Source organism: Sinocyclocheilus grahami, unplaced genomic scaffold (genome assembly GCF_001515645.1).
Source record: "Sinocyclocheilus grahami isolate Dianchi unplaced genomic scaffold, SAMN03320097.WGS_v1.1 scaffold36.1, whole genome shotgun sequence".
NCBI classification, from domain to species: Eukaryota; Metazoa; Chordata; class Actinopteri; order Cypriniformes; family Cyprinidae; genus Sinocyclocheilus; species Sinocyclocheilus grahami.
In genome coordinates this window covers 1027141-1053977 of record NW_015505215.1, presented here as the reverse complement: position 1 = coordinate 1053977, position 26837 = coordinate 1027141, and the positions used below count along the sequence as shown (strand labels likewise).

Below are 26837 nucleotides of genomic sequence, written 5' to 3'. Positions count from 1 at the left end.
TTATCAGCATAACAATTCGAGTAAATGTGTAAAAGGTATGGCATGAATTTGCCATCCTTCTAGAACAATGTGCATTTATGTCAAAATTGTAACATAAATTATCAAGTTTAGTTATTTTTATTTCTTTATTGCAAAACGCTCAAACTGGCACTGTTTTGGAGAGAAATGGGCTCTCATTTTAACCTATAGCATGGTGTGTGATGCTGAACTATGAGTTTCTAATTTGCACTGTGCAAATACATAGTTTGTATTTGCACTGTTGTAAACATTAATATTTTATGTGCAACAACAGCATATGCTGTCTCAGTGGCCTTACACATGATTTTAAATCTATTTTTTCAAACTTTATGATTTAAATGGGGATGATTGTACTGAGAATAACTTTCATCTTTTCTTCAACTGAATACTGTCTCTGTGCTGTATTTTAAAGAGTTGGCAGTCAAAATTGAAACTGCTGGATGATAGATACTCTTTATTCTTTATGACAAATAAGATAATGTGAATTACAGAATGTACAACGTTTTTTAAAATGTATCAATTGCGGTGTACAGCGTTCATTATGAGGGGGTAGAATCCACAGCTCAGTACTCACTACTCAATACTCATGAGTACTTTTAAATAGGCTACTCTTTTACTCTTACTCGAGTCATTTTTTGGACAAGTACTTTTACTCTACTCACACTACATTTTTTGGAAGGTAATGGTACTTTTACTTGAGTATATTTTTTCAGTACTCTTTCCACCACTGATGCAAATAGATGTGTAACAACCAATATAATATTGTTCAGAGCAATGCTAGTTGTAATGGCCCTGTGTCAGTAGATCTGTTTGTACAAAGGATCTTTGAAGCTTATCGGAACTATTTTCCTCTTGGATGAACTTATGTTCCATTATGACATCTTCTAGGAAAAGAAGGAATCGGTTCCTTGAGCGAAAGTTCCAGTTAAGTCACCCAGAAATTGTAGACTTGTATTTTGGTTCAGATCTGAAGCGTTTTGATAGTTACGTACTGGAAAACTGGAGCAAACTTTTGGATGATTCTCCAGTATCACCAGGTGTCTTAAATACACTACTCTCTTGGCTTGTGTGTATATTTATGTGCTCAAGTGTGTGTTTGTGTGTGTGTGTGTGTGTGTGTGTGTGTGTGTGTGTGTGTGTGTGTGTGTGTGTGTGTGTGTGTGTGTGTGTGTGTGTAAAATCCCCATCTGTTTTCCGATACAAATCGTGGCATGTGTGTATCTCCATTTTGGCCAATTTCCTGATGTTGTGCTGACTTAAACCTCATTCCTTTAAACTCTAAGACACCACCACACTGCAATTCACATTCAGTGACAGAAATCTGTCCATCAAATGTGCTTTTTTAAACACGGCTGATCAAACAACAGAGAGCAAAAAACAGGTTGATGTTACTCTAACAACTCGACGACCCAAACTCAGGGCCTCTCTATGATTAATCTGCATTTTGTGGCTGCGAGCACCTGCTTTTTTTGGGGACAGCAGCACTTTATGAGGCTCCAGCTATGAAAATAAGTGCATGCAGGAGTGGGCCATGCACCGCAGGGCTTTGAAATGCAATTAAGTACTTTCAGCATCTGTTACTGCAACAAGAGCGCTACAGCTTTTGAGGACGACTGAGGAGCTGCCAAAGGTTGTTACTGACTGGCTGCGCTCCAGACGTTTGATGCAGCAGCCTGTGGATCTGTTGTTCTTGAATGACACTCTTAAACATACACTCTAACTAAAGTCTATACCCTGTGTGTGTGCTTCCATATCCTGGTACATGTTTACAGGGAAGGAAATCTAATGTGGTTAAAGGGGTCATATGATGCTGCTAAAAAGAACATTATTTGGTGTATTTGGTGTAATGAACTGTGTTTATGCGGTTTAAGGTTAAAAAAACACATTATTTTCCACATACTGTACATTATTGTTTCTCCTCTATGCCCCGCCTTTCTGAAACTAGATTTTTACAAAGCTCATCGGTCTGAAAAAGCGAGGTGTGCTCTGATTGGCCAGCTATCCAGTGCGTTGTGATTGGCCGAATTCCTCAAGCGTGTGATGGAAATGTTACATCCCTTACCATATTGTGATGCCTGCGGCAACCACAAGTGACGACCCTGGGCTGGACTCTGCTTCGTCCACGGTGAAAGCTGATCCAGAGATCGACAGCGCGAAGTTGAAGTATTTCCTCAGCGACCAGCACGGATCAGCTCTAGGCATGACGAAGCGATATCGTCCTCTTTTGGAAGGCCAAACAAAGTAGTTTCGCTTACACAACGAAGCACACAGCGCCTTCACGACATGGTGGCGGCGGCAACAATACTACAGTGAGAATAAAAGTTACGCCTTCTTTCTTTGCGTGAACATTTGGGCGGCGTTATGCAAATCTTCCCAGATAGTGACATAGGTATGTGGGGGCGTGTTAGAATGAGCCGTTTTAGGTAGGTGTGGCTGACTCTTAACTTTTATAAAGAATATCTCTTTGGATATGAGACTTTAGTCTTTGCAACTTTACAGATCTCCTTTATGCACCAAGAGCTTGTAACACTCCAAAGAGAAAGGAAAAATTGAAATCGCATCATATGACCCCTTTAAATAACTGCCTTATGTTCACCAAGGCTGCATTTATTTAATAAAAATATTGCAAGTAATATTGTGAATTATTATTTTCTATTTTAATACATATTTTCCATTTTAGTACACAATGTGTTCATTTAGTTTTAATTAAATTAAAGACAACATTACAACATTACAGCAGTTAAATCATTTATTTTACAAAATATTTACTAAATTCAAAAGTGAAAGTAAAAAACAAATAAACAATCATGATTTAATTTGTAACAAAATCTCCTTGATTTTGTTCTGTAATCAAATTATTTTATAAATTATAACTTTTCCTTAATTATGACCAAATGTCAGTCTGTTTCTCACACAAAGCTATTGATTGATCGGCTTCAGAAGAATGGGAATATAGTGTGTTGCTACATTTATGATACTTTTATGGTGTTTTATGTCCTATTTGAAGCTCCAAAGCTCCAGTCTCCAGGATGTCAGACGGTACCTTACCACATGTCTTGGTGGGATCCTGTGGGTGTGTCGCTTTTATCAGAAGCAGCTCCGTCTTTGACCTAGTAACAATTAAGATTACTGCACTCTCCCCTCCCCTGTTTAAGTCACTTGGGTAGAACTTTTACAATATAAGCAATCTATTAACACACAAATAATGGGTGTCTCAGGTTCCCTGCAACCACGATTCCAGGGTAAGATATCAGAATAGGAAAAGGCGATCAGCTCTGGCTTATTCAGCAGGGGTTTCGTGTTCCACAGTCCTCGGGTGCAAAGAGAATGCTTTTGTACACGAGTGCAGTTGAGTCAGCACGTATCAGCATGGTGCATTTGTGTTGTAACTGCATCCTACAGCTGAGTCGTTCAGTGTCTGGTGGTCATAAAACAGACTCTCCAGATTCCAAAGCAAAAACTGGATTCGGTACCAAATTCACACGTGATCTTTGTTCATTGGAATGAGACACTCTGGGATATTGAAGACTGTATTTAAAAACTAATGGGGTGGATGACATTTTTGAGTATCTTTTCTATCTGAAAAAGCTTTCAGATGGAATTTTAATTCATTAAAACAAAACATGCACAAATAAATGACCTGAATCATTCAAAAAGACTCACAAAGTTTTACAAATACTTCACTTAAACTCCTACAATCCAATTAATTATTACAGTATAGATAATTATTACACTATGTAATTATTAGTATGCAATTATTATGTAATTATACATAGAACTGAAGAAATCATATATATATATATATATCGGTGTGTAATGTGTGTGTGTGTGTGTTCATGACTGTTTAAATAAAATGTTATTGTTTTATTAATTAAAATGTAATTACATTTGTGACAGATCTACCATTACTATCACTCATCACCCACCCCTACCATAGTATACATCAAAGATTCTTAAAAGTACTCAGCTGCTTTTATGAATAATTGCACACTGTGAATATTAGTTTTTTTTTTTACAAATCCTCAGATTCCACCTACTGTAGTATGCCAACACATGCCTCCTAATTGCTTGTATTTTTCTTAATGTGGTTTCAAATCTTTTTATCCACCCTGTTTTAAATGTTTTATGAGTTGTTTTCAAATTCACGCTTTATTTAAATTCAGGCGTGGTGGCGTTTTGATCATGAATCCTTTCCAAAGCCTTCTGTTCCCAGTCAAAATTTTCCCAGAAAAAGAGAAAGCCTTTCTTGTCAGCCTCTGTTGCTGATGAATTACGAACTGAAGGATAGTTGTCTCCATTGTTACCTATTCCCTCTTCCCTCTTGCATGAGCTTCTGGGTAGGTGATGGCACACAACTTGTGGAAGCCATGGCCGGTTGGGCTGTTCTCTGCCTGTGTGGCCCATGCAAGGCTAAAACTAATCAAACACCAAGTACCAGACTTCCATCTGGCTCTCATCAAAGCACACCATTCATCTGAACAAACTTCAAGTGGCAGGAACAAATTAATTCAAATGTTGTCGGGCTTCCATACATACTGTGTCGAAGAGCTGGCTAGTTAACATCGGATACACACACAAACACACACTGAACTTACCCTTTAAAATCCGCTCGCACACACATTCACACGCATAGCCGTTTAATTCCCTTGCTGCTCCACCCAGTAAATCCTCTCCAGTTTTGGTTTCCAGCGCTTTTGAGTGATCTCATCATTACCTGCATTTTTGCCTAATGTTTCCCACCTGCCTGTGTTTATCTGCCTTTTCTGACCTATCACCGACTCCATGTTTGGACCGACTGAGAGGATGAAAGCAGAGAAGCCTGTCATGCCATAAAGCGGCATGTTACGAGCCCACACTCATGTTTTGGAGGTTTTCACTGTAATTACTGCTCTCCATAAATGAAGAACAGAGTGAAGGAGGTGGAGGGAGAGAAAATAAGTGCAGGTGGTCTGAAGAGACTGCAGTCAAGAGTTGCGATGTAATGGAAGTAGTGTCAGATCTTTTCCTCCGTGTTTTAAAGGAAATCTAAGTGGAACGGATAATGGGGGAAAAATAATAAATAAATAAATTGTAGGGTGGGGACTTGGTTCTGTGCATCGTTTTTTGGATTGGATGGAGCTTAAGGTGGAATTTAAGAAGGGGGCGGAGTTTAAGACAATAAAACAATTGGAGAAGTCGAACATACGTCATTGTGTCATCAGAAGATTGAGTTCCTTTTCAGTCGGTCACTCCGACGAATTGGGATCTCGCTTAGAGGGACCAATCTACTTCGAGTGTAAACTAAATGAGCCAATGCACATTGGCATGCGATTATTGCATCCAGCTGCTGCTGATCACAGCGTGAGTATAAGTAGGCAGCAGATGCAGCGCATATTCAGCTTTTCGCTTCGGAGCCGAGCAGTTCTATCGTTCTGCTCCTGACCTTCCTACAGTAGTGAGAAAAACTACAGTCAAGCACGCTCTTCTTTGGGCTCTCGTGCTGGTGGACGGCGCTTCAGCGGCGGTGGTTTTCCCGTGTTGAGTGGGTTGCACACAACAGGCTGCACTACCCCTGTGTGTGTTGCAGACGGCCACCTCCCCTGTGCGCTTCAGAGCAATTTCCATTCAAAAACCATACTAAAAGAGCTTCACGGGTGGAACGTCTTTTTAAAGACGCGTCTTTGTAAAGATGTCATACCATCCGTGCGTTTCTGGGTGCAGTCGTTACCTGCCTCTGGTGGCAGCCGGCGGCGTCCTTTTTCTAGCGGTGGGCGGACTGATCTTTCGGTCACGGTGAGGAATTCTCCTCCGGGGATGCCCAAACCCGCCGGCACTGCGAAACCAGTGGAGCTCTCAAAAGAGCAGGCTGGACCCTCCCGGGGGGTACCACCTGCTTCTTCCGAGGCTCCCCCCGACGACCGGATATTGGTTTCTCGGGGCCCCACCCCAGTGCCTTTCTTCCCGGAGGTGCGTGATGAGATTGCTGGGTCATGGACAGCACTTTTCACTGCCAGAAACCGGCCCAGTGGCTCATCCTCCCTCACTACCCTCGATGGGGGTCCAGCGCGGGGGTACGCGGGAGTTCCCCAGGTGGAGCGGTCGGTTGCGATGCAATTGTGTCCAAATGCCACTACCACTTGGCGGGGCAAACCGTTGCTCCCCTCCCGGGCCTGTAGGCACTCATCGGCCTTGATCGACACTGCTTATACGGCCTGTGGAGAAGCTACGTCCGCCTTACACGCTTCAGCGTTACTGCAAGTGCATCAGGCCAAGGCACTGAGGGACTTGCACAAGGGTGGACACGACCCGGAAGTTCTCAAAGAACTCTGCACCGCGACGGACATCGCGCTACGAGCGACGAAGGTTACGGCTCGGTCTCTGGGTCGTGTGATGTCCACTATGGTGATCCAGGAGCGCCATTTCTGGCTGTGTCTGGCCGACATGCGCGAGACGGACAAGACAAGATTCTTGAACGCCCCCGTGTCCCAGACCGGCCTTTTCGGCGACACGGTGGAGAACTTCGCCCAGCAGTTCTCTGCTGCCCAAAAGCAGACTGAGGCCATCAGGTACATCCTGCCCCGGCGTGCAGCTGCTGCCTCCACCCGGCCGCCGGTGGCAGTGCCTCAGCCCGTTCGTCGCCGAGGGCGGAGCCCGGCCACCGCTCCCACTACCGTGCAGCGTCCGCAGCAGCCTCCAGCAAAACTGCACCGAGGAGCCAGCTGCAGTGCTGCCGCCCCGCCCGTCCAGGCCCCCGCCAGACCTGGTGGTAAGCGAAGGAGCAAGAGGCCCTGAGACGGGCGACCCAGAGATGGAGGGAGTTGCTCTTCGGGAGATGGTGAACGCACCACTCCCTCCCCCGGAGGAGGGCCGGGTGGAGAATCTTTTGTTTCCTTTTTTTCTGCCACTGACTTCGCGGCCAGTGGTACCCAAATTCTCGAAAAAAGAGCAATTTCTTCTTTCTCTGGGTCCTCTGAGGGGACGGGGGGTTGTGGACGATCCAGAGCCGTATCACACTCATGCTCCCGTTCAAGATACTCACGCAGAAATGTTGGGGAACCGTCCTCAAGATTGGTTCGCAGCGATCGACCTGAAGGACGCGTACTTCCATGTTTCGATCCTTCCGCGCCACAGTCCATTCTTGCGGTTTGCGTTCGAGGGGCGGGCATACCAGTACAAGGTCCTGCTCTTCGGGCTGTCCCTGTCACCCCGTGTCTTTACGAAAGTTACGGAGGCAGCCCTTGTTCCCATTTTTATCCTCCAGTGATCACAGAGCTCTGCTGCCAGCCTGCCAGTTTACAGGCTTAAAACCCTCTGGTGCTCTTCGGTCACTTTTGACTGAAAAATCTTTTTGAATTTTTTTAAATCACAGCTTCATCGGAATGGTATGAAACTTGGTGACTTTTATGGCATTTGTAATGTGAACACACACAAAAATTAAGGGCATGATTAAAGGGCAACAAGCTATGTGGTCGTAAAAAAAATAGTCACACTTGGGATCTTCAGTCAAAAATGACCGGCCATAGGAAATTAATGGGAAATCAACAAAAACACAATCTACAAATCTGACACAATGCAGAAAAAAAGTGGACAGCAAGGAAGGGGTTACACTCTAAAACATCAAGAGTGCAAAACAGACACACTCACTCAAACACACACTCACAGACACACATACACACATACAAACATACACAATTATACACACTCAAATGTATTGGTATGGCTATAACCATATAGCCAAAATGAGTCAGAAAACTGAAATAAGAGGTTGAAATCAGATCAAATCCAGAAGGATTAAGCTCTGATAAAACATTTATGTTAATTTTCGTTACATTTTTATAGAATTTGAATGTTTTGTGTAACAAAATGCTTTCTCTGTGTTCAGGTTTGACTGTAGTAATAATAATTCAAAAACTGACGCTTCAAATCAACATTTAAAAAAAAAAATCTAAACCTTTACAAAAAGTTGTCTTTGAGAATGTCTAAATATATATCCAGATATAAATCCAATATAAAATCCAAAAATAAGTATTTATGTCTAAAAACAATTAGAGAATTTATTGGCCTTTTATATAGAGCTATAAAGCAGGGGTGGCGAACTCCAGTCCTGGAGAGCCGCAGCCCTGCAGAGTTCAGCTCCAACCCTAATTAAAACTCACCTGCCTGTAGCTTCCTAGTAACTGTTCACACCTTGATTAGCTTGTTCAGGTGTGTTTGATTAGGGTTGAAGCAAAACTCTGCAGGGCTGCGGCTCTCTAGGACAGACGTTCGCCACCCCTGCTATATAGGAATTTATGGGCTAAACCATGGAATTGCAGACATTTTTCTTATTTTACTCTCACCAGATGGCACTAATCTGACTTCAAAAATGGGATTTTAAAGGCATTGACTCTATTTTAACATGAAATACTGCATTCATTGAAAAGTAATATAAAATATATATATTTTTTTAAATATTTGTTGTCTCCGTTCCCTCCTTCAGGAATGAGGGTTACATACGTAACCGAGACGTTATGTCATTTTAATAAAATATTACAAGAAAAAATACTGAAAAACGAAACATATGTAAACATAAATGAAACATGGATGAATCATTCAGAATAAGAGCAATAAGTTGCATTTAGAAAACAGATGAGGTGAATTTCCATTTCATGTTAACCTTAAAGGAATTATTCAATGTAAAATCCAATTCTGTCATTATTTACTAACACCCTTGTCGTTCCAAACCCGTATGACTTTATTTATACAGCTGCTCTTTTCCATGTGACTGCAAAGAATGGAGACTGGAGCTGTCAAGCATAAAAAAGAATTCAAAAGCATCATATAAAAGTGGTTCATACAACTCAAACACTGTATTCCTAGTCTTCTGAAATCATACAGTAACTTGACTTGAGAAAAAAATGAAATTTAGGACATTATTCCCTGATAATCTTCCCTTCTAATAAGCTATTAACAGTCCATAAGAACCAAATCGGTAATCATGTGAATCATTTGAGAATGAATCAATCAAACTGGATTCTTGAACAAGATCAGTATTCACAGAAACGATCTGACTCAAAATAATAATTATTTTACAAGCTGTTGCCATTCTTGAACAAGTTCTGACAATGAAAATGTTCATCAATGTATGACGACTTCTCTCAAGAGTGTGTTTGTGTGTGTTTTCAGATTTTCCCATTCAGATCCCACTGTATCGCTTCCCCGCAGCCCCTACAGCAACTGAGAGGCAGCAAAATTACTGCTCATACTTTTATTGCAGGATAATTATTATTATTATCATCAGACAGAGGCGTTCACACACCGGTTTCAGAGGAGACATGACCTTGTACCTCAGAAAGCGCTGAAAAGGGTGTAAAGTTGTAAATGCTGATTCATGTTTTCATCTTTGTATTCCCTCTCTTTAGTTTTATAAGGGCCACTGAGGGGCAGCAGGGGCCTTTGGTGTGATAACATTTCAACCGCGATGCCTCTGGCCACATGTAACCCACACACACTTTCACTCTTAAATCGTGAGTTCACCCCAAAATGAAAATGTGTTCATTCTCATGTCTCATGTTCAAACCTGTATGACTTCTACTTAACACACAAAAATTGATCAGTTGATCTAAAAAACAATATTGGCCCTCATTTTCATTGAATGGAAAAATATCAAATATTCAGTTATTTTTGTTCCACAATAATTCTTCTTTTTAGTGTTTAATGTGAGTTGGCAAACTTTTTTGGTTAAAAAGATTTTGGTTAGGGTAGTGCCATATAAATTTTTTACAGGAATGAACACAAGGCTGTGAGGAATTAAGTACATGTTCATTGGCTTGTACTGTTGTAAACAACATGCCAGCTGTTCAGTTAATGATATATCTTTCCAAATCACTTTCACTAGACCAGGGGTAGGCAAGTTCGGTCCTAGAGAGCCGCAGTCCTGCATATTTCTCATTAAAGGAGGGCCTCACTTTCCCTGTGCTATGTGTGTGTCTGTATATGTAAGTGTGTGTGTGTGTGTGTGTGTGTGTGTGTGTGTGTGTGTCATTGATTTTACTGGAGCGAAAAAAAATTACATTTCAGGTGTCCGGTGACCGTGAAGATCACAAGTGTGACTCCCAAAAGAGGAGCACCAGAGGGTTAAAGCAAGACGATGGAGGTCTGGGGTGAGTGTTGAGTGGTGTAGAGGAGGAATTCTGGGTAACGGGAGAAACGGTGGTACAATGGTGAGATATTTGTACAAGAGTAGGAATCTACCTTAGAAACCAATCTAGCCTGATTCCTATACTAATGACTCTTATGAGCCAGTTCTTTTTTATTGAATCAAAGACATTCAGCATGACCAATATTGCCTGATTCCTAAACAATAGACTTGGTTCTTTTTAGTGAATCAGAAAACATCCAGTAATCATGAACAGATGACTTTTATGAACCAGTTCTTTTTAATGTTTGTTTATTTTAATGTTATCTCTCTGTAAGAAACATTGAGTTATGGCATCCACCAGGAAGGTAAAACTGTGTCATGCTAATCAGCTAAACCTTGATTAATTTTGCAAATCATGAACAAATTACTGTTTTGGGACAGTTCTTTTAACGAATCATTCAAAGTGACTGACTCAGACGTTATAGATATGAATCAGTCTTAACAAATTATTCCATCAGAGTGGGCATACGTTTTACCTGCTGCAAATTAAATAAAATAAATAAATAATGTAGAAATATTGACGGGTAGCAGAATTTAGAACCAGGCTTTGAAATGTATTTCAGATTATGTAGAAGAAACAGCAAACTCTGGTCAGTAGACATGTGTTAAAATGCTAGTGTTGTTGAAATCCAGTTTGGTGATTCAGAGAGTTAGAGAGAGAAAATGCTGACTCTTGACTTGACTGAGTACAGAACAGAAGAGTTCTGAATGAGAAAATGATTCATGAAAAAAAGCGAGGGCCAAATAGGGATGTCCCTGAGTAAAGGTTGCAGTCCTTTTTGTCTGGTTTCCTCTATTCCAGCAGGATTAGAGGAATGCCAGAGAGAGAGAAAGAGAGGAAAGGATGGATGAAAGCTTCAACTGTGATGGTTTTAAGGTTCTTGAAAGTAGGAGATGGAGGAGGTTTAGAGTCCAAGGTTGCTTGTTGAACAGAATGTGCTTGTATTGTTGTTTGTGTTGATTCTGAGAGTAATTATACAAGACATGATGTTAAATGTGAGGAAGAGAACAAATTACCACCAGGATGCTGCTGAGGTCTAAAGATAATTTCTTAAGTCTTTCTGCCTATACTGTATGTCAAAAAAAAAATTGATTTCCTGAAAAGTGTGACAACTATGACTCTTGTGATATAATTGCTATTTGTTTGAGCATCCTGAATAGCCCAACATGACAACATGGGCTCAACTAATAGTGTGGGTTTGAGGGCAGAACTAACCGGGTTTTTTTTTTAAATCAATGACAGACAGGAGTGTACAGGAAGCCTATTTGACACCAAGGAATAGTTCACACAAAATTTGAAATTTGCTGAAAATGTACTCAGTCTCAGGCCATCCAAGATGTAGAGTTCGTTTCTTCATCGGATCAAATTAGAAATTTAGCATTACATAACTTGCTCACCAATGGATCCTCTGCAGTGTATGGGTGCCGTCAGAATGAGGGTCCAAACACCTGATGAAAACATCTCGATAATCCTATTCCTTTAAAAAATAAAATAAAATATTAATTGCATTCTTCATCTTTGATATCTGAACAGGGTCCGAACATTCATTCACAGATTTGCGCTATGCCACGGCCTGCAGCATCTTCACACACAGACAAAACTTAGTTATGTCCACTTCACAGGGTACTTACGGTCGAATAGAACAAATGGCTGAAGTGATAAGAGGAACACACAAAATGTGTGTGTGGGGGGGGGGGGGGGGGAGAATTCCAGTCCACGAGGGCTGGAATTGAGAGCCACTGGGTTAGAGAGAGGTCAAAATGATCTTGCAAAATTCAGTTATGACTATTTTGTTGCAAGAATCGTTTATTATAATTATATTACACTGGAAAAAATAGAGCATGGTCCCTTTAAAACAATTACATTACTAATAATTTTCATTTAATGTTAATCTTTTAAAGTTTAGTTTGACTAGTTTTTTTTCTGGAATGTTTTTGATAAGTTTTAAAGAGACTTGTTTATCCTAAATAATTGTTTTGTTCTCCATAATCTGAGTCTGAAGTGTGCAGGTGTGCCAGAGGTATTTTCTCCCTAGAGATGGCTTTGATTTACATTTGAGTAAAGCCAGATTAAAGTTCTGACACATTGGTTGAAATGTAAGATGACTGGCTTTGGTTCATGCGGTTCTTCTCTTTGCTGCACTTGATTTGTTGAGCCCCACAACAGAAACATATGCCTGAGTTAAATCACAGTGGTGTGGTCCTGTCAAACCCTACACAAAGCCATGTCGTTACTGTATATGAAAACAAGCTCTGGAAATATGTGCCGGCCAATTATAAAGCTGAACCGGAAGAAAAAGTCATCTCTGTATTGGCACGTAAACGCAAGTTTTCAGCTGAAATACTAATATTAAAAGAATATTAATAAAAAGGGTGAATATGGTGCTCCTGTATGGAGTATTGTATTTCTGCAATTATTTGCAATGAAACCTGTTAGCAGTTTAATCTCTTCCTGTCTTAGCATTTGGGGATTTGGAGAATTAAACTAGTTGAAGAGCCAAATGTGAGACAAAATGCCAGTTGGCCAGTAACTTTTTTTAGGAGCTCCACGTAACATGGGTTAAACATGATAACCTGACCATCACTGAAGATCGAAGATGACTGTGCATCTAAATGCATGTCTAAAAATTCCTAGCTACATTTCTAGAAAATATTCTAGTTACTTTTAGTGTAACTTTTCAATGTCAAATTTTGCCTATTTTGTCTAAGATGCCTAAAATATTATTTAAACAGAGCTCCATGTGGATGCACATCCTGTATATGTAATATCAGAAACTGTTTGGTAAAGATGGTTCACTCATACATATATAAATAAATGAATATTAAACATATATATATACAGTATATACACATATACATACATACATACATTTAATATATAATTATATTAAATGTATATTTATTTTATAACAATATATTATTACATGCTATATTATTCATAATAATATTCTAAATAAATCATATTAAAATGTATTCATGTAGTAATGTATTAATATAGTTTTCAAATGGTATTTATCTATTAATTAATTTATTATTATATAACTAAATTAATTCAGTTTGCACTTTCATGGCTGGTATATTTTCTCTTTCCATGATATATTATTCATTTTATTAAATTAATGCAAAGTACCCACCATTGGTAGATTTTCAGACCCTCTTTACATACATTGTTGATGACATTACTTGGGTATTATATTTGATAGTTAATACACGATTGTTCCTTGTCACGTGTGTATAATAATGTAAAAGCTTGCATTCAGGGTGCGGATTACGTGACCCCCCCCAAAGAAAGCTTTAACCGCCCTAATGGACGTCAAAACTAGATGTAGGGGGGGTCAGATAGAAAGTAGGCTAGCCTACGCATAATATGGACATTTACTTGTAAATATTAATATGTATTTTTAAAGCTCTGACTGATTTTAAAAATGTAATTTTGGCAGCCCCTGAAATGGGTCGTACTGACACTTTTTGTTAGAAAATGTTTATTTACTATTTATTCAGGTTTTTTAAGGAATCGAATATTTTGATACTTAATTTGCATGATCTATATATTCTTAAAAATTAAAAGTTTGTTGTCATTTGGAAGTTTGTAGGCCTTCTTGCATTATTATGCTGTTACATTATGATTATATATTCAGTGACATAAAATGGTCTTTAAAATGACAATAATATTGCTTATCGCAATTATTTCTGGGGCAATATATCGCACAACAAAAAGTTGTTGTCGTGACAGGCCTACATTTTAGACACATTGTCAGTAATTTCGCCAACAAAAATAAGGAGAACTGTTGTGCATCTCTGATCAACACACAGAATCCACGTTTTCATCAATGATTCAGTCAGCCATTCATAAAGGTAGTCACTTGCATCGTTTCTGAATGAATCAGTCATTTGAACGAATCGATTGAATGAATGACTGAATCATTCACTTATTAAGACAGGGATTTGTCACCATCTACAGGCGCTTTTAGTTTTATATTTAGAGTATTGTTTCTTTTTAAAAATAATTGTATATTTCACTAGCCAATTTATTTGTATTTTTGTATGTTGAATTAAAATATTTTTTTCTAAAGCTACTTTATTTGTAATGTCTTTGCAGTTTTTTTTAATTAACAAAATTATCTTTAATAACAACTTTATCTTTAATTAATCGGCACATGATGTGCATGTTAATTAATTAATCTTATTAATTTGAGATTATTTTTTAATTAATTAATTGGCACATTGTGTAATGAATTAGATCGTTTTTTTTAAACAATCACTTGACAGCCCTATTTAGAACATAAGAAATACACCAAATCTTCTGACCCCCCCCGATGGTCAATGTGTAATTCGCACCCTGCTTGCACACACACACACACACACACACACACACACACACACACACACACACACACACACACACACACACACACACACACACACAAACAAACAAACAAACAAACAAACAAACAGTCTGACATTAACAATCACACACTCAGCAGTAGGCATGATTAAATTGGACTGTGAGACTGCCAAAATTGAGGTCGGAATGTTAATGAGAGTTCTCTATGGGGGACACATTGAGAAAGAGAAATGGAGAGAGATTGCAGCATGTTGCGAGCTTCGGCCTGTGGTTTCCATATACAGCTCCTTAGAGCCATCGATAAAGAGATAATCAAGGATACTGAGAGAGAGAGAGAGAGAGAGAGAGAGATGCATGCTCATTATTTAATATAGGTGCTGAGTCAGAGGCTGAGTCTGTCTTTAGCTACTGCACTCTGCACACAGACATTATTCTGCTCAACTCTGCCACACACTGTAAGACTGAAGTACTGCAGATTGAACAGTAAATACTATGAAAGAAGTAGAGTTCTTTACCTGGGCACCAAAGTGTTTGAGTTACGGAGAATATGTCCCTTTAATATATAAAGTAGTCCAAAAGGCTCCATCTAAACCATCTAATTAACTCAAATTAATTAGAAAGTAAAGCACATTAAGATCAACTAAAATCTCTTTTCCCTGTTTTCTCCTGCAGAAAAGCTCTACAATTCGACCGGACGGGAGCTGCGAAGAGCACTGTTCTCTCTCAAGCAAATCTTTCAGGTAAGCTTTCCCACTTCGACTTAGTATTAGCGCAGAGCACCTGCTAATGTCTTTTTGGTCAGCAGTACGTGTGTGTGAGTGTGTGTGTCTGTGTTTTCATGCATGTTTTAGCTGTAAGGCTATGCTGGAATTTCTCTCACTGCACAGAAATGGCCAGATACCAAAGCTGGAGTCTCCATCATTGATTGATTTTAAAGCTGTGCTGGAAGCTACTGTTTTTCCTCTAGAGGAACCATGTCTGACCACCGCATTGTGTGTGTGTGTGTGTGAGATTAAATGACTTTCCACTAAAGTTTAAGCATTTTTAATGGAAAAAGCACCTGAAACTTTCACACCTGTCAACAAGTGTGTAATTTAAACCTGCCAGAGGCTATGCATAAACACACAAATACTCTGGAGCAGAAACAAACACAAACATAAAGGCTAGCTTTGTCAAAGCACATGCACGACTAGCTTGTCAGACTAAGTACAATCGACTCATAATGCAAAGTATTTAAATGACAGTGACGCTTTTTTTACACTAAAAACTAATTAGCTACAATACAAAATGCTAACAAAAAATTACATTAAATAACTTATCATTTAATATGTGCTTTATTATCTGGCACAAAATTGATGATTTTGAATGAATTAATTGTGTTATAACATTAAATCTAAACAGAATTTGCTAATAAATGCAACGAAACAACTATTACATGCACACTGTTTCATGGAGAGAAATTATAGGAGCCTGTTTTTTCTTCATCAAAGTAAAAAATAATAATAATAGTAATAAAGGCAATTGTGAGATAAAGCTAGATATAAGAAATAAAGTCACTTTCTGCGCATTGAAAAACATGGCATTATCTACATTTTTGCAAAACTCCAAAACATTTAAATGCATACAATTCTCTGCAGTTCCCAGCTGAAATGAACACTAGTGGAAGTAAAACACACACAATTATTTTAATTCCTTTTCACACAAATTGTAATTACTGAGACAGATTACGATTAATAAAGACTTATATTCCCACAGTTCCTTCCACAATGCTATGCTATGACCTGAAAACACCTTTGTTACCATAGTGGATTATTTGTCAATTGAAAATTTTGGCGTTTACATCACATAATCAGATCTACTTATGTCTTTTCCAATGTAGTAAACTTGCTTGGTAGCTCACCCGGTACAGCATTGCAATTGAGATGCAGAGAGCTTGGGTACGAATGCCATGTAACACAAGTCGCAATAAAGCCTCAAAAGAGCTCAAAGACTTGCAGAAGCATGCTAAAATATCATGGTTGTTTCAGCAAATGCTTTTTCATCTCATTGGTTAGGTTTAGGGTAGGGTTTATGTGGTGTGTTATTTTCAAATGTATTGGAGCATTAACCTTTTAGCGCCACTCAGCGGACATTTAATTTGCAAATTACAGCGAGGTGTACAACAACCAGATAAACCTGAACATGCTTTTTACACCACTCACTGGACATTTCACTTTGAAAATGATGCAATATGATTTTGCAGAAATGACGCCACATGCACATTTTTCCAATGAGCTTGGGTTTATTGTGACACACTGTAAAGATATAAAGTCGCAATCTTTAGATTATGAGTGATATAAAGTCACAATTACGAGAAATAAAGTCACACATACGTGAAACAAAGAAAAAAAAATGTGACGAAGTAAAATATAAAGTCACAGTTGTGAGATAAAAAGCTGCAATAGCGAAATTTAACGTCATAGTTATGAGACATGGAGTTGCATTTGTGAGATATTACAGTCAAACTGTGAGATAATAAATCACAATTACAAAAAGGCACGATTACAATAAACAAAGTCAAAAATTGTGAGACATATAGTAATGTCAGTTTGTAAGATATATGCATAGTTGCAATTTTGAGAACTAAAATCACGATTCTGATTCAAAAAGCCACATATTTTACAAATATATTTAAATAGCAATATGGTGCAGCTATTGTTGGAAAAAATAGTTTGCTACTGTAAAAGCTACAATGAAAACAGCTGCTGAATATTGTAGTTAAGTTAGTAGCAGTGCTACTTTTAGTTAGTTTCTCCCACAACACTGACACACACACACACACACACACACAGCCAGACCATGGACAGAATTCCAGTTCAGCAGTTCCAGTTATTGAAACCGATCTCATAATCCTCCTAATCTCCTTGCATTTTAATCTAAGATGTATGAATCACTTGCGAACACTATGAGCAGTCGTCTGATTGATCGCTCGACTCAGGAAGAATTACAGCAAGAATTGCATTCTTCATGCTGTGGTGCATTTAAGTATATTTTGCATGTGCAGTAAAGTGCATTTCTCCAGACGTGGGCATACTGTGTCATTATAGACTGACTGTGCCAATATAAATTCCACAAATCCAACACCCCTAATCATTTTCAGATCAGCCAATAGGGTGTGTCCATGCGAATCCCAAAGCAGAAGAAATAAGATGGAGCCCGGTTCACTTTCACACATGACACACAGGATGGAGGAAGGATGCATGCTGTAATCGGAGAATTAGTGAAGTGTGCCCAGCCGTGGGCCTGTGTGTGTGTGTGAGTGCCATAAATCAAGCAGAGACACGTACTGCTCCTCACATCTCTTCTACAGCGTGTTTAATGGGCTCTTTACTGCTGGGAAGCAGTCGATCAGCACTTAGCAACCCAAATTAACTCAAGCCCAAACATAAAGGGTTTCCATGGGCAGGAATTGAAAAGGATTTAAAACTGTATTGGGAGATCTGGAGGAACTCTACAGGGACGAGTCCAAGACAGCTCTATAAAACAACACTCTGCAGAAGTGCATTTAAATATCTCTGCAGCTTAGCTTTAAAATAAATCATATAGTAGGTTTTATAAAATACAGTAATTATATGGAATATACTATAAATATAAAATAATTATATTCAATTGCTATATTTTATTAGAATTTTAGAATTGTATTACATTTAATAGACTAATTTTAAAATGTAAATAAAATGTAATAGATTTAAACTTTTAAATAAATTATTTTCTTTTCTTTTTTATTTGACCTTTCAATCGTTCATAAAATCATTTTGGGATACTTTCAGGTTATTTTAAGAAGTTCCCAGCACCTGGTGGACAGAGAGATTGCAGAACAATGCAACATGTGTTGGTGTAGGAGTGGGAACCTTTAGGGAGCGTAGAGAAAATGCTGACAGAGTGTTTGACAGATAGGAATTCATAAGCTTCAGTTTGAAATCAAGCCTGTTTCTTAAAACACAACTGGACCTTTTTGCAATTCTCTTTGGTTGCCCTGAAAGTGTTTTGCAATTAAACAAAACATCTGTGGTTGCATTGTGGAGGGTGATTTTCTTCATGATTAATTTCTGTAAGATGTTTAATTAATTTTGAGATGCATCAATTATTTTATTTTTTTCACAACCCGTGTTGCCTGTGTAGATTCTGTGTTTGTTCTGGATATTTCATACGTACGTTAAGTGTCTGTTGCTTGTGTTCCTCTTGCAGGATGATAAAGATCTGGTGCATGAGTTTGTGATGGCTGAAGGACTCACATGTCTTATTAAAGTGGGAGCTGAGGCTGACCAAAACTACCAGAACTACATCCTTAGAGGTACCACACTACCAAACATGACATATGTAGAATGTACAGTATGTGATTCAAATGTGCAAACAACTACCAAACATATAAAACAAGTACTTTGGATGTTCAAAGTTTTGGGAACAGTAAGTCTTTTTTTTAAATAAATGAATACTTTTATTCAGCAAGAATGTGTTACACTGATAAACAGTGACAATAAAAACACAAAAGATTTCTATTTCAAATAAATGCTTTCTGGTCATCAAAAAATCCCGGGGGAAAAACATATCACCAGTCCCACAAAAATATTAAGCAGCACAAGTGTTTTCAACATCAAAAATAGTAAAGGCATGTTTCTGGAGTGGCAAATCAGCATATTAGAATGATTTCTGAAAGATCACGTGACACTGATGACTGGAGTAATGACTGATGAAAATTCAGCTTTGCATCACATGAATAAATTACATTCTAAATATATATTCAAATAGAAAACAGTTATTTTAAATTGTAATAATATTTTACAATATTGCTGTTTTAATCAAATAAATGCAGCCTTAATGAACATAAGAGACTTTCAAAGACATTAACAATTATACATTTATACTGTTAAATGACTGCTGAATCAGAATTTTGAATTGATTTACTGAAATGGACAGTTTCAACTAATTCATGGAAATGAATCAAACTAACCAACACTTTGAATTATATGTATTGATTTATTCATCTCTGTCTTAACACTCCCATACTAGCGAGACTCAACAAGGAAAGACTGAAAATTATTCGAAAAACTGCATTAAAAAATCCTATTAATATTATACCCCAGCAAAATAATTGCAAATATATTATTAAAGAATGTGTTATATTGTTATTTAATTCATAGCCAAAGCAGAATTTTAAGTATAGAACAGTAATAAAATGAGTAGATTTTAAATTATAATTGTAAATGCTTTCAAATACATGGTTATGAATCAGTGCTCCCTGAAGTCTGTGTTGTGACTGACTCTTCATTTTTCATTATACCACATTAATATTGTAACTCCCAGTGATGTCACTACAAACCACAAACACTATACAATAATAACAAATACCTACAGTGGGTACGGAAAGTATTCAGACCCCCTTAAATTTTTCACTCTTTGTTATATTGCAGCCATTTGCTAAAATCATTTAAGTTAATTTTTTTTCCTCATTAATGTACACACAGCACCCCATATTGACACAAAAACACAGAATTGTTGACATTTTTGCAGATTTATTAAAAAAGAAAAACTGAAATATCACGTGGTCCTAAGTATTCAGACCCTTTGCTGTGACACTCATATATTTAACTCAGGTGCTGTCCATTTCTTCTGATCATCCTTGAGATGGTTCTACACCTTCATTTGAGTCCAGCTGTGTTTGATAAAGAAAAGAAGCTAAAAGTTCAAAGGACGAGGCACATTTTGCGGCATCCGCCTCCAAATTTTTAAGCTACTTTTCCCTGAGCTTTTCAGCACCAGCGTTTCGCTTTGGCCTGTCCATTTTGAGAGACCGAGAAGAAGGTGGAAGAGAGGTGAAGCGATATTTACATAGGCGGAGCAAGATCCCTTATCACTCCATCTATATAATGCTTTGTGATGGGCCGCTGCCCCTGCATGATTGGCCGGTCCTTGGAGGAAAAAATAAATCAAAATTGTACCGGCCCAAAAGTGCGTCGGCCCACCGGGAAAATGCCCGGTATGCCAGATTACCAGTCCAGCACTGTATACATCCAAACCACAGCACAAGGAGTTAAATTACTACAACACAATAAATCTTAAAGTTGGCCACCAAACATTTTCCACCCTGAACTATTAATTGGTAATAAAGCATCAGAATGTCTTCTTTTCCTCAGAGGGATGGGCGGCAGGGGGGTTGTTGAAATTCGGTTTATGATCTGCAGCATCCTGCCAGGCCTTTTTATTGGGCGCTTAAGCATGTGGGCCCTGCCCTCTCACAGTGTGCTGTGAAATGTGGTTGACCTCTCGGGGAGGGTTTCTGGCCCCCTTTAGACCTTCCCATAGGCCTGCAACCTCATCCCCAGGCAGAGGAAGTTCTTAGCGGCCTGTTAACATGCCTGACCTTTCACCTCACATGCATGGAGGGAATAAATTAGCCAGAGCAACCAGGAGCAACACATTTGTTAATGGCAGTTATTGGGGTCAATGAACGGTGTGCGTGATGGTGCTTTTCTGCACTTGTTTTGTTTGCAAATGTGCACACGAGTGGTTACATATGGGCATCTGAAGTGTATTTGTGTGGTATACTCGTATGTTTAAGCTTGAGGGTATCAGCTTCCATTTTTAAAAGCTTGTTTGTGCATGTGGGTGGCAGGCGTCTGTGTGTATACAAATGTGTATACAAATACACAAAAGCAGAACATTACATTGGAGCCATATGACGTACTGTTTTTACTGTATGCATTGTTAGGAATCTAGTGTAAGCTGCTCTGGCCTGTTATTATTTCTATTCCTCACTTTGAATAGCTGTAACTGTTTATCGCTATAAGAAAAAAAATCACAGAACCTTGACCATATAAAGGGTCTGTGGCTAGTTGCATGTTGTGTAATTATGGGATTGATGGGATGTATGGTGGCCCAACAATTATTCAAAATGTCTGCTTCACTATGCCTTTTGATTTAAATGCTTAAAAATTCACATGCAAGTCTCTTTCCTCGTGGGAAACAAATGTGCCTCAATGACCTGAAGTTTGTTATCAAGAGATCCGGTGGATCTAAGATTTTATAAATGTCATTGTTGGAAGTGATTTTTATAAGTGCAATATTAACATAGATTTGTTGAGTTTCTGTGGATCTGAAATTTAAAAAAATAAGACACTGCAGTTCCAAGGACATAAATGATTTCACAAATGGCTGTTACAAATAAATGAACAAATAAATGAATGTGAACAAATAAATCAGTAAATCCATTTAATCTTTACATATTATTTATGTGTATTATATGTAACACAATATACAGTCTGCTCTGGGTGTGTGTTCACAGTGTGTGTGTGTGTTCACTACTGTGTGTGTGCACTTGGATGGGTTAAATGCAGAGCACAAATTCCGAGTATGGGTCACCATACTTGGCCACATGTCACTTCACTTTCACTTTCACAGTTTCACTTTCAAAAGTTTGGGGTCTGTAAGATTTTTTTAAACGTTTTTGAAAGAAGTCTTTCAGGCTCACCAAAGCTTCATTTTATTTGATCAAAAATACAGTAAACATGGTAATTAGGGCTGGGTTTTGACACAAATTTCATGATTCGATTAGATTCTCATTCACAAGCTTGCGATTCGATTCGATTCAATATTGATTAATTTGGATACATGTCAGGTACAGTACATGCCAAATTTTCAAAGAACTAATGCTGTAAAATATACATGAGAGTCAGTTGGTAATACATTACTATAATATTGAAGGTTAAAATTGACTGATTTGTTAATATTACACTTAATTAAGTTTTTTTAATAATAAAGTTACAATTACATAATAATATTTCTACTTCAATTCATTTATTTTTTTATTTTTTTTTAAATATAAACATAATGGTGGCTGTCATAAAAACTTGAAGAATTTATTAAAACATAAACAAAATGCCACTCTCTACAGTTTATTTTTCTATCTAACTAATGAGTTTATGGTCACCAAATATGTTTTTTCTGAGGTAAATGTGACGTTACGTGACATTTTTTACAAGACGTTACATTGACATCTTTGCGCGGCTGAAACACTGATTGAGCGATTACATGACAGGATTGTAAAGTTGTACTCTTTCTTTTAACTTACCGTCGGATGTTTAGTTATGTTTATTTTGTGCTGAAACTGGTATTAATGTGGAGGAGATGATCAGTTCACGTGCGCCTCGCGCTGTTGAACTGAGGCGCTACAGCGATCTGTCACTCCACATTTAACAGCGCCAAAATGACATTTATTGTTTAAATACTGCTATACAATGGACAGAATTTGAAATCTGATACTTTGTTTCATATTAAAAGTACCAAGGCACAATGCGTATTGCGATATATTGGATGGGAAGTGCCCTTTAATGTTCCATCCATTAACTGAAAACAGGCTAGATTAATCGAGTCTTGGGATTTAAGAATCTATATCGTTCTGTAAAAATGAGAATCGATTAATATCGAGATATCAATATTTTTTACCCAGCCCTAATGGTAATATTGTGAAATGTTATTGTGATTTAAAATAACTGTTTTCTATTAAAACATATTTTAAAATGTAATTTATTTCTGTGATGCAAAGCTGAATTTTCAGAAGCCATTACTCCAGTCTTCAGTGTCACATGATCCTTTAGATATCATTGCAATATGATGATTTGGTCATGCTGCTTAATATTTTTGTGGAAACCATGATACTTTTTTTTCAGGATTCTTTGATGAACAGAAATTTCAAAAGAACAGTATTTATTTGAAATAGAAATCTTTCGTAACATTGTAAATGTGCATTCTTGCAGAATAAATCAAGTGTAGCGTTAGTTCTAGCAGATCACGTGAGTCAAGCTTGCATATATAGGAATACAACGCCTTTCACGGCATTCGTATATAAGGTGTATTCAGTATTATTCAGCAGCTTTATTGCTTACTCATGAGCAAATTACCCTCCTACGTCCCCAGCTCCACCTTTCATCACTTGGCTTTCTGATATTCCTTGTTTTCCCGAATCAGACTCCCTTTATCTTGAATAATGTTGTTACACTAATATGTTATTAAGAACATGATATCTGCTACATTTGGTTCTGTTCTGTTTACCCTAAGGGGTTATCAGTGCTCTCCCTGCTCATTCATGCTAGGCTGCATGGATGGCAAGGAGTTTTTACCCCGAACATAATCATACCGCGAATCCAAACTTTATGCTAAGTGTCAATCATTTTGATGATAGTGGTCCTGACAAAAAAGTATTCTTTTTTTTCAGAAACAGAAAGTTTTTTGATCCCAAACTTTTAAATGGATTTGTATGTTTTTTGTTTGTTTCTTTGAGTAAAAAGCTACATGAATTCAGTCTTTCATGCTCTGTGGGAGAGCTCAAAGTGATTTCTTTACTGGGCGCTGCTTGTTTATAGTCAAAGCAGTTGGATTTACAGGGTCAGGGACTGACGACAGACACCTAAACACTAAATCCGCATGTTGAGACTTACTGGCAGTCTGTATGATTTACAGCCTGTCCGCAATGACAGCGGCTTTCTGTAACACAAAAAACAAAGCTACACATTACTCCCCATAGTATAATATTTCAGCTAGCCAAAAATGGAAATACATTTTTGTGCATTCAAAGGACTGACTGGTACAACAGTTATGCTAGACTTTCCCAACAGAACGTCAAAGTATTTTTCTCAATGTGAAAGATCTTCAGGTGTTTTATAGAGTGAAATATGCAGTAACAATGTGGTTATTCCTTTTTAGACTTTCACATTTTATTTCCTAGTTTCCACACCCATATGATTCATGCTGCTGCTATGCTTTTATGGACTCTCAGTAAGTCTCAGCACACCTTTGGGTAACAGCATGCCATAATTATCTTAAACTGAGCCTGCGTGCTTCTCTAAGGGTTTGTCGTGCATCCTTATATTTAGTAGGTAAATTAGTTTCAATATAAAACACACTGTTGAAATGAAGTTGCATTGTCCTGGTGAGACATGATTTCAGTGTGTTTACTTGCAATCAGTGCTTGTGCCCTGGTTATAGGTTTGAACCCACATTGACACAAACAACCCATTTGATTAAGACGCCAAATGCCAAACTCACATCTGGGACAGAGCGAAACTGAAAGAGAATGAGAGATACAGCGAGAGAGATCAAGAGGATGATGATGATGATGACAAGCTGTCTAAATGATAGCTTCAATCCATTCCCGCTCATTTGCGCTTTGTTTACTTAATTTTTCTCTGTTTTTGGTGTTTTTGTGAGAGTTGGTTGTGTGTTTGGAATGGATTGGTCTGGCTGTGGGAAAGAGCTGCTGTTGTAGCCTGTCTTCTCTGCAGCATGGCTGTAACCTGGCTCACAGATGACCTAGTTTCTCATGACCAGAAGAAGAAATCTTTTCCTTCTTTTGGGGAACATGCAAACATGTACACTGGGGTCAAAAAGTCTGCAACCACATTGAGAATGTGTAATTTTTTCATTTAAACCTGGAAATAACCGAAATGTTGTGTAGACTGAAAGTTTTTGTAACCTAGTGGTGTGGAAGTAGCAAACGTTTTTCTGGTTACTGATGCCACTGTAAAAATGCACTATTCACAGTCAACCATTATTCATTCATCTTTCTAAATGGTCATGTGATTTCAAAATGGCTGTCCACATCTGGCAACTGGGTCCTCATAGAATAAAACAGAATATATATATACAGTATATATATATATATATATAAAATATCAGGGACGTTTCCTCCAAGTAGGCAAGGGAGGCAGTGTCTCCTCAAAATATTGGATGAGAAAAAAAAAATTGTTGTACAAAAATAAAACAACGCCAATATTACAAAATATAGCCTAACATTAAAAAGTGTATAAATCACTTGTTTTTCAAAAGAAACATATTCCAACAGCGACACCAGCAGGTAAAGTTACAGCGGGAGTCCGGATCTCTGTCGCCTCCCCTGAGCTCATTGAGTTTTAACAGACCCCAAGCAGATTTTCAGCAGTCAGACTTGACAGATTTCACAGAAAATCATAGTGAATGATGTGCACAGACTGACTTTTTAGCTTAGAATTTTTATAATTCTATCCAGTCAGAGGCTATCGAACATGTTTGATATTTTGAGCCAGTTTTAGAACACTTATTGTTTGTCATGTGTCTCCTAGAAGAGTAGCAACCTTAAGGTATATTTTATTGGTTCATGCATTCACTAGAAATCAAACCCATGACTTTGGCTTTGTTTACACCATTCTCTACTTTTTAAGCACAAATGCAGCACATTGACACATTTAAACATGCATTTGTCTATGCAGATCCACATCTTCTCTTGAAGGAATATGACATATCATGATGAGATAAGGCTGCTCTTCTGCTGGGCCGCTCTTGTTGGCTGCATTAAGCACCTGGGGGATCGTAGATAGGAATACTAGAGGCCTGAGATTTCAGCACCATCACTCCAAGCCAAGTGCTTGAAAACACATGGAGAAGTTGGGTCAGTGCCACAGCATAAATCTGGGTTTACACCTTCCCTCTTAACACACTCTGTGTTCTGTCCAACACATTTGAACGCTTATGATCCTATTTTGCTCTGTCCATGAAAATCAACGCAATGAGGCAGCTGAGTACATTCAGCTTTGTAGATCGACATGACAGCTTGAATGTAAAATGCTAACCAGGTATATACAGTGCGATCCAATAAGACCACATAGAAAATCTTTAAACTGTTAAGAAAATATAAAACAAATATATATAAGTGTATACAGAAAATAATTTAATACTTTTATTCAGAAATCAAACTAATCACAAATAGCAGTAAAGACTTTTTTTTTTTTTTAAATATTACGGTTTCCACAAAAATATGAAGAACACAACTGTTAGGTAGCATACACTTGCTGCACGCCTCACAAAACGTTCAGAAATGTCAGTGTCTATAAGAAAAGAGCAGACATATAGATACATTTGAAAAAGTGTGACGACGCGATACTCCATTCGGTCCGGTTTTCTGAGCGCACACAACTGAATCACGAACACAGAAAAGGCCTCTCAATCAGCGCACGAGTACTTAATTCAGTATTTCATTGAAAAGGGGACCATGTTCTTGTTTCTTTATGAGAAGTGGTTTTATTTAATTTTAATATAAAGGCATGTTGTGTCACAGCAGTTAAATCTGTGTCTATATTGCATGTTCAAACCTTAATATCATTCATATTGATAGATTAATAGATGTTTTCTCCAGGAATATATAATGAGTTTGGAAATGTTTGCGAAATGCTTAATAATTACAATTACAATATAACTAAACACATTAGGTTTTAGTTGACTAAATCTACTGTAGATTTAGTTGACTAA

The 26837-nt window shown here is 38.0% G+C and overlaps 1 protein-coding gene across 1 annotated transcript in view; it reads left to right on the top strand.

The window, feature by feature from the left end:
• Positions 1 to 26837, top strand: part of LOC107581616 (FH1/FH2 domain-containing protein 3-like) — a 191749-nt gene that overhangs the window by 88075 nt on the left and 76837 nt on the right. Inside the window, exons 4-5 of the mRNA XM_016267244.1 lie at positions 15195 to 15262; positions 18750 to 18855. Of these exons, the coding sequence (XP_016122730.1) occupies positions 15195 to 15262; positions 18750 to 18855 (174 nt within the window). The remainder of the gene's footprint in view (positions 1 to 15194; positions 15263 to 18749; positions 18856 to 26837) is intronic.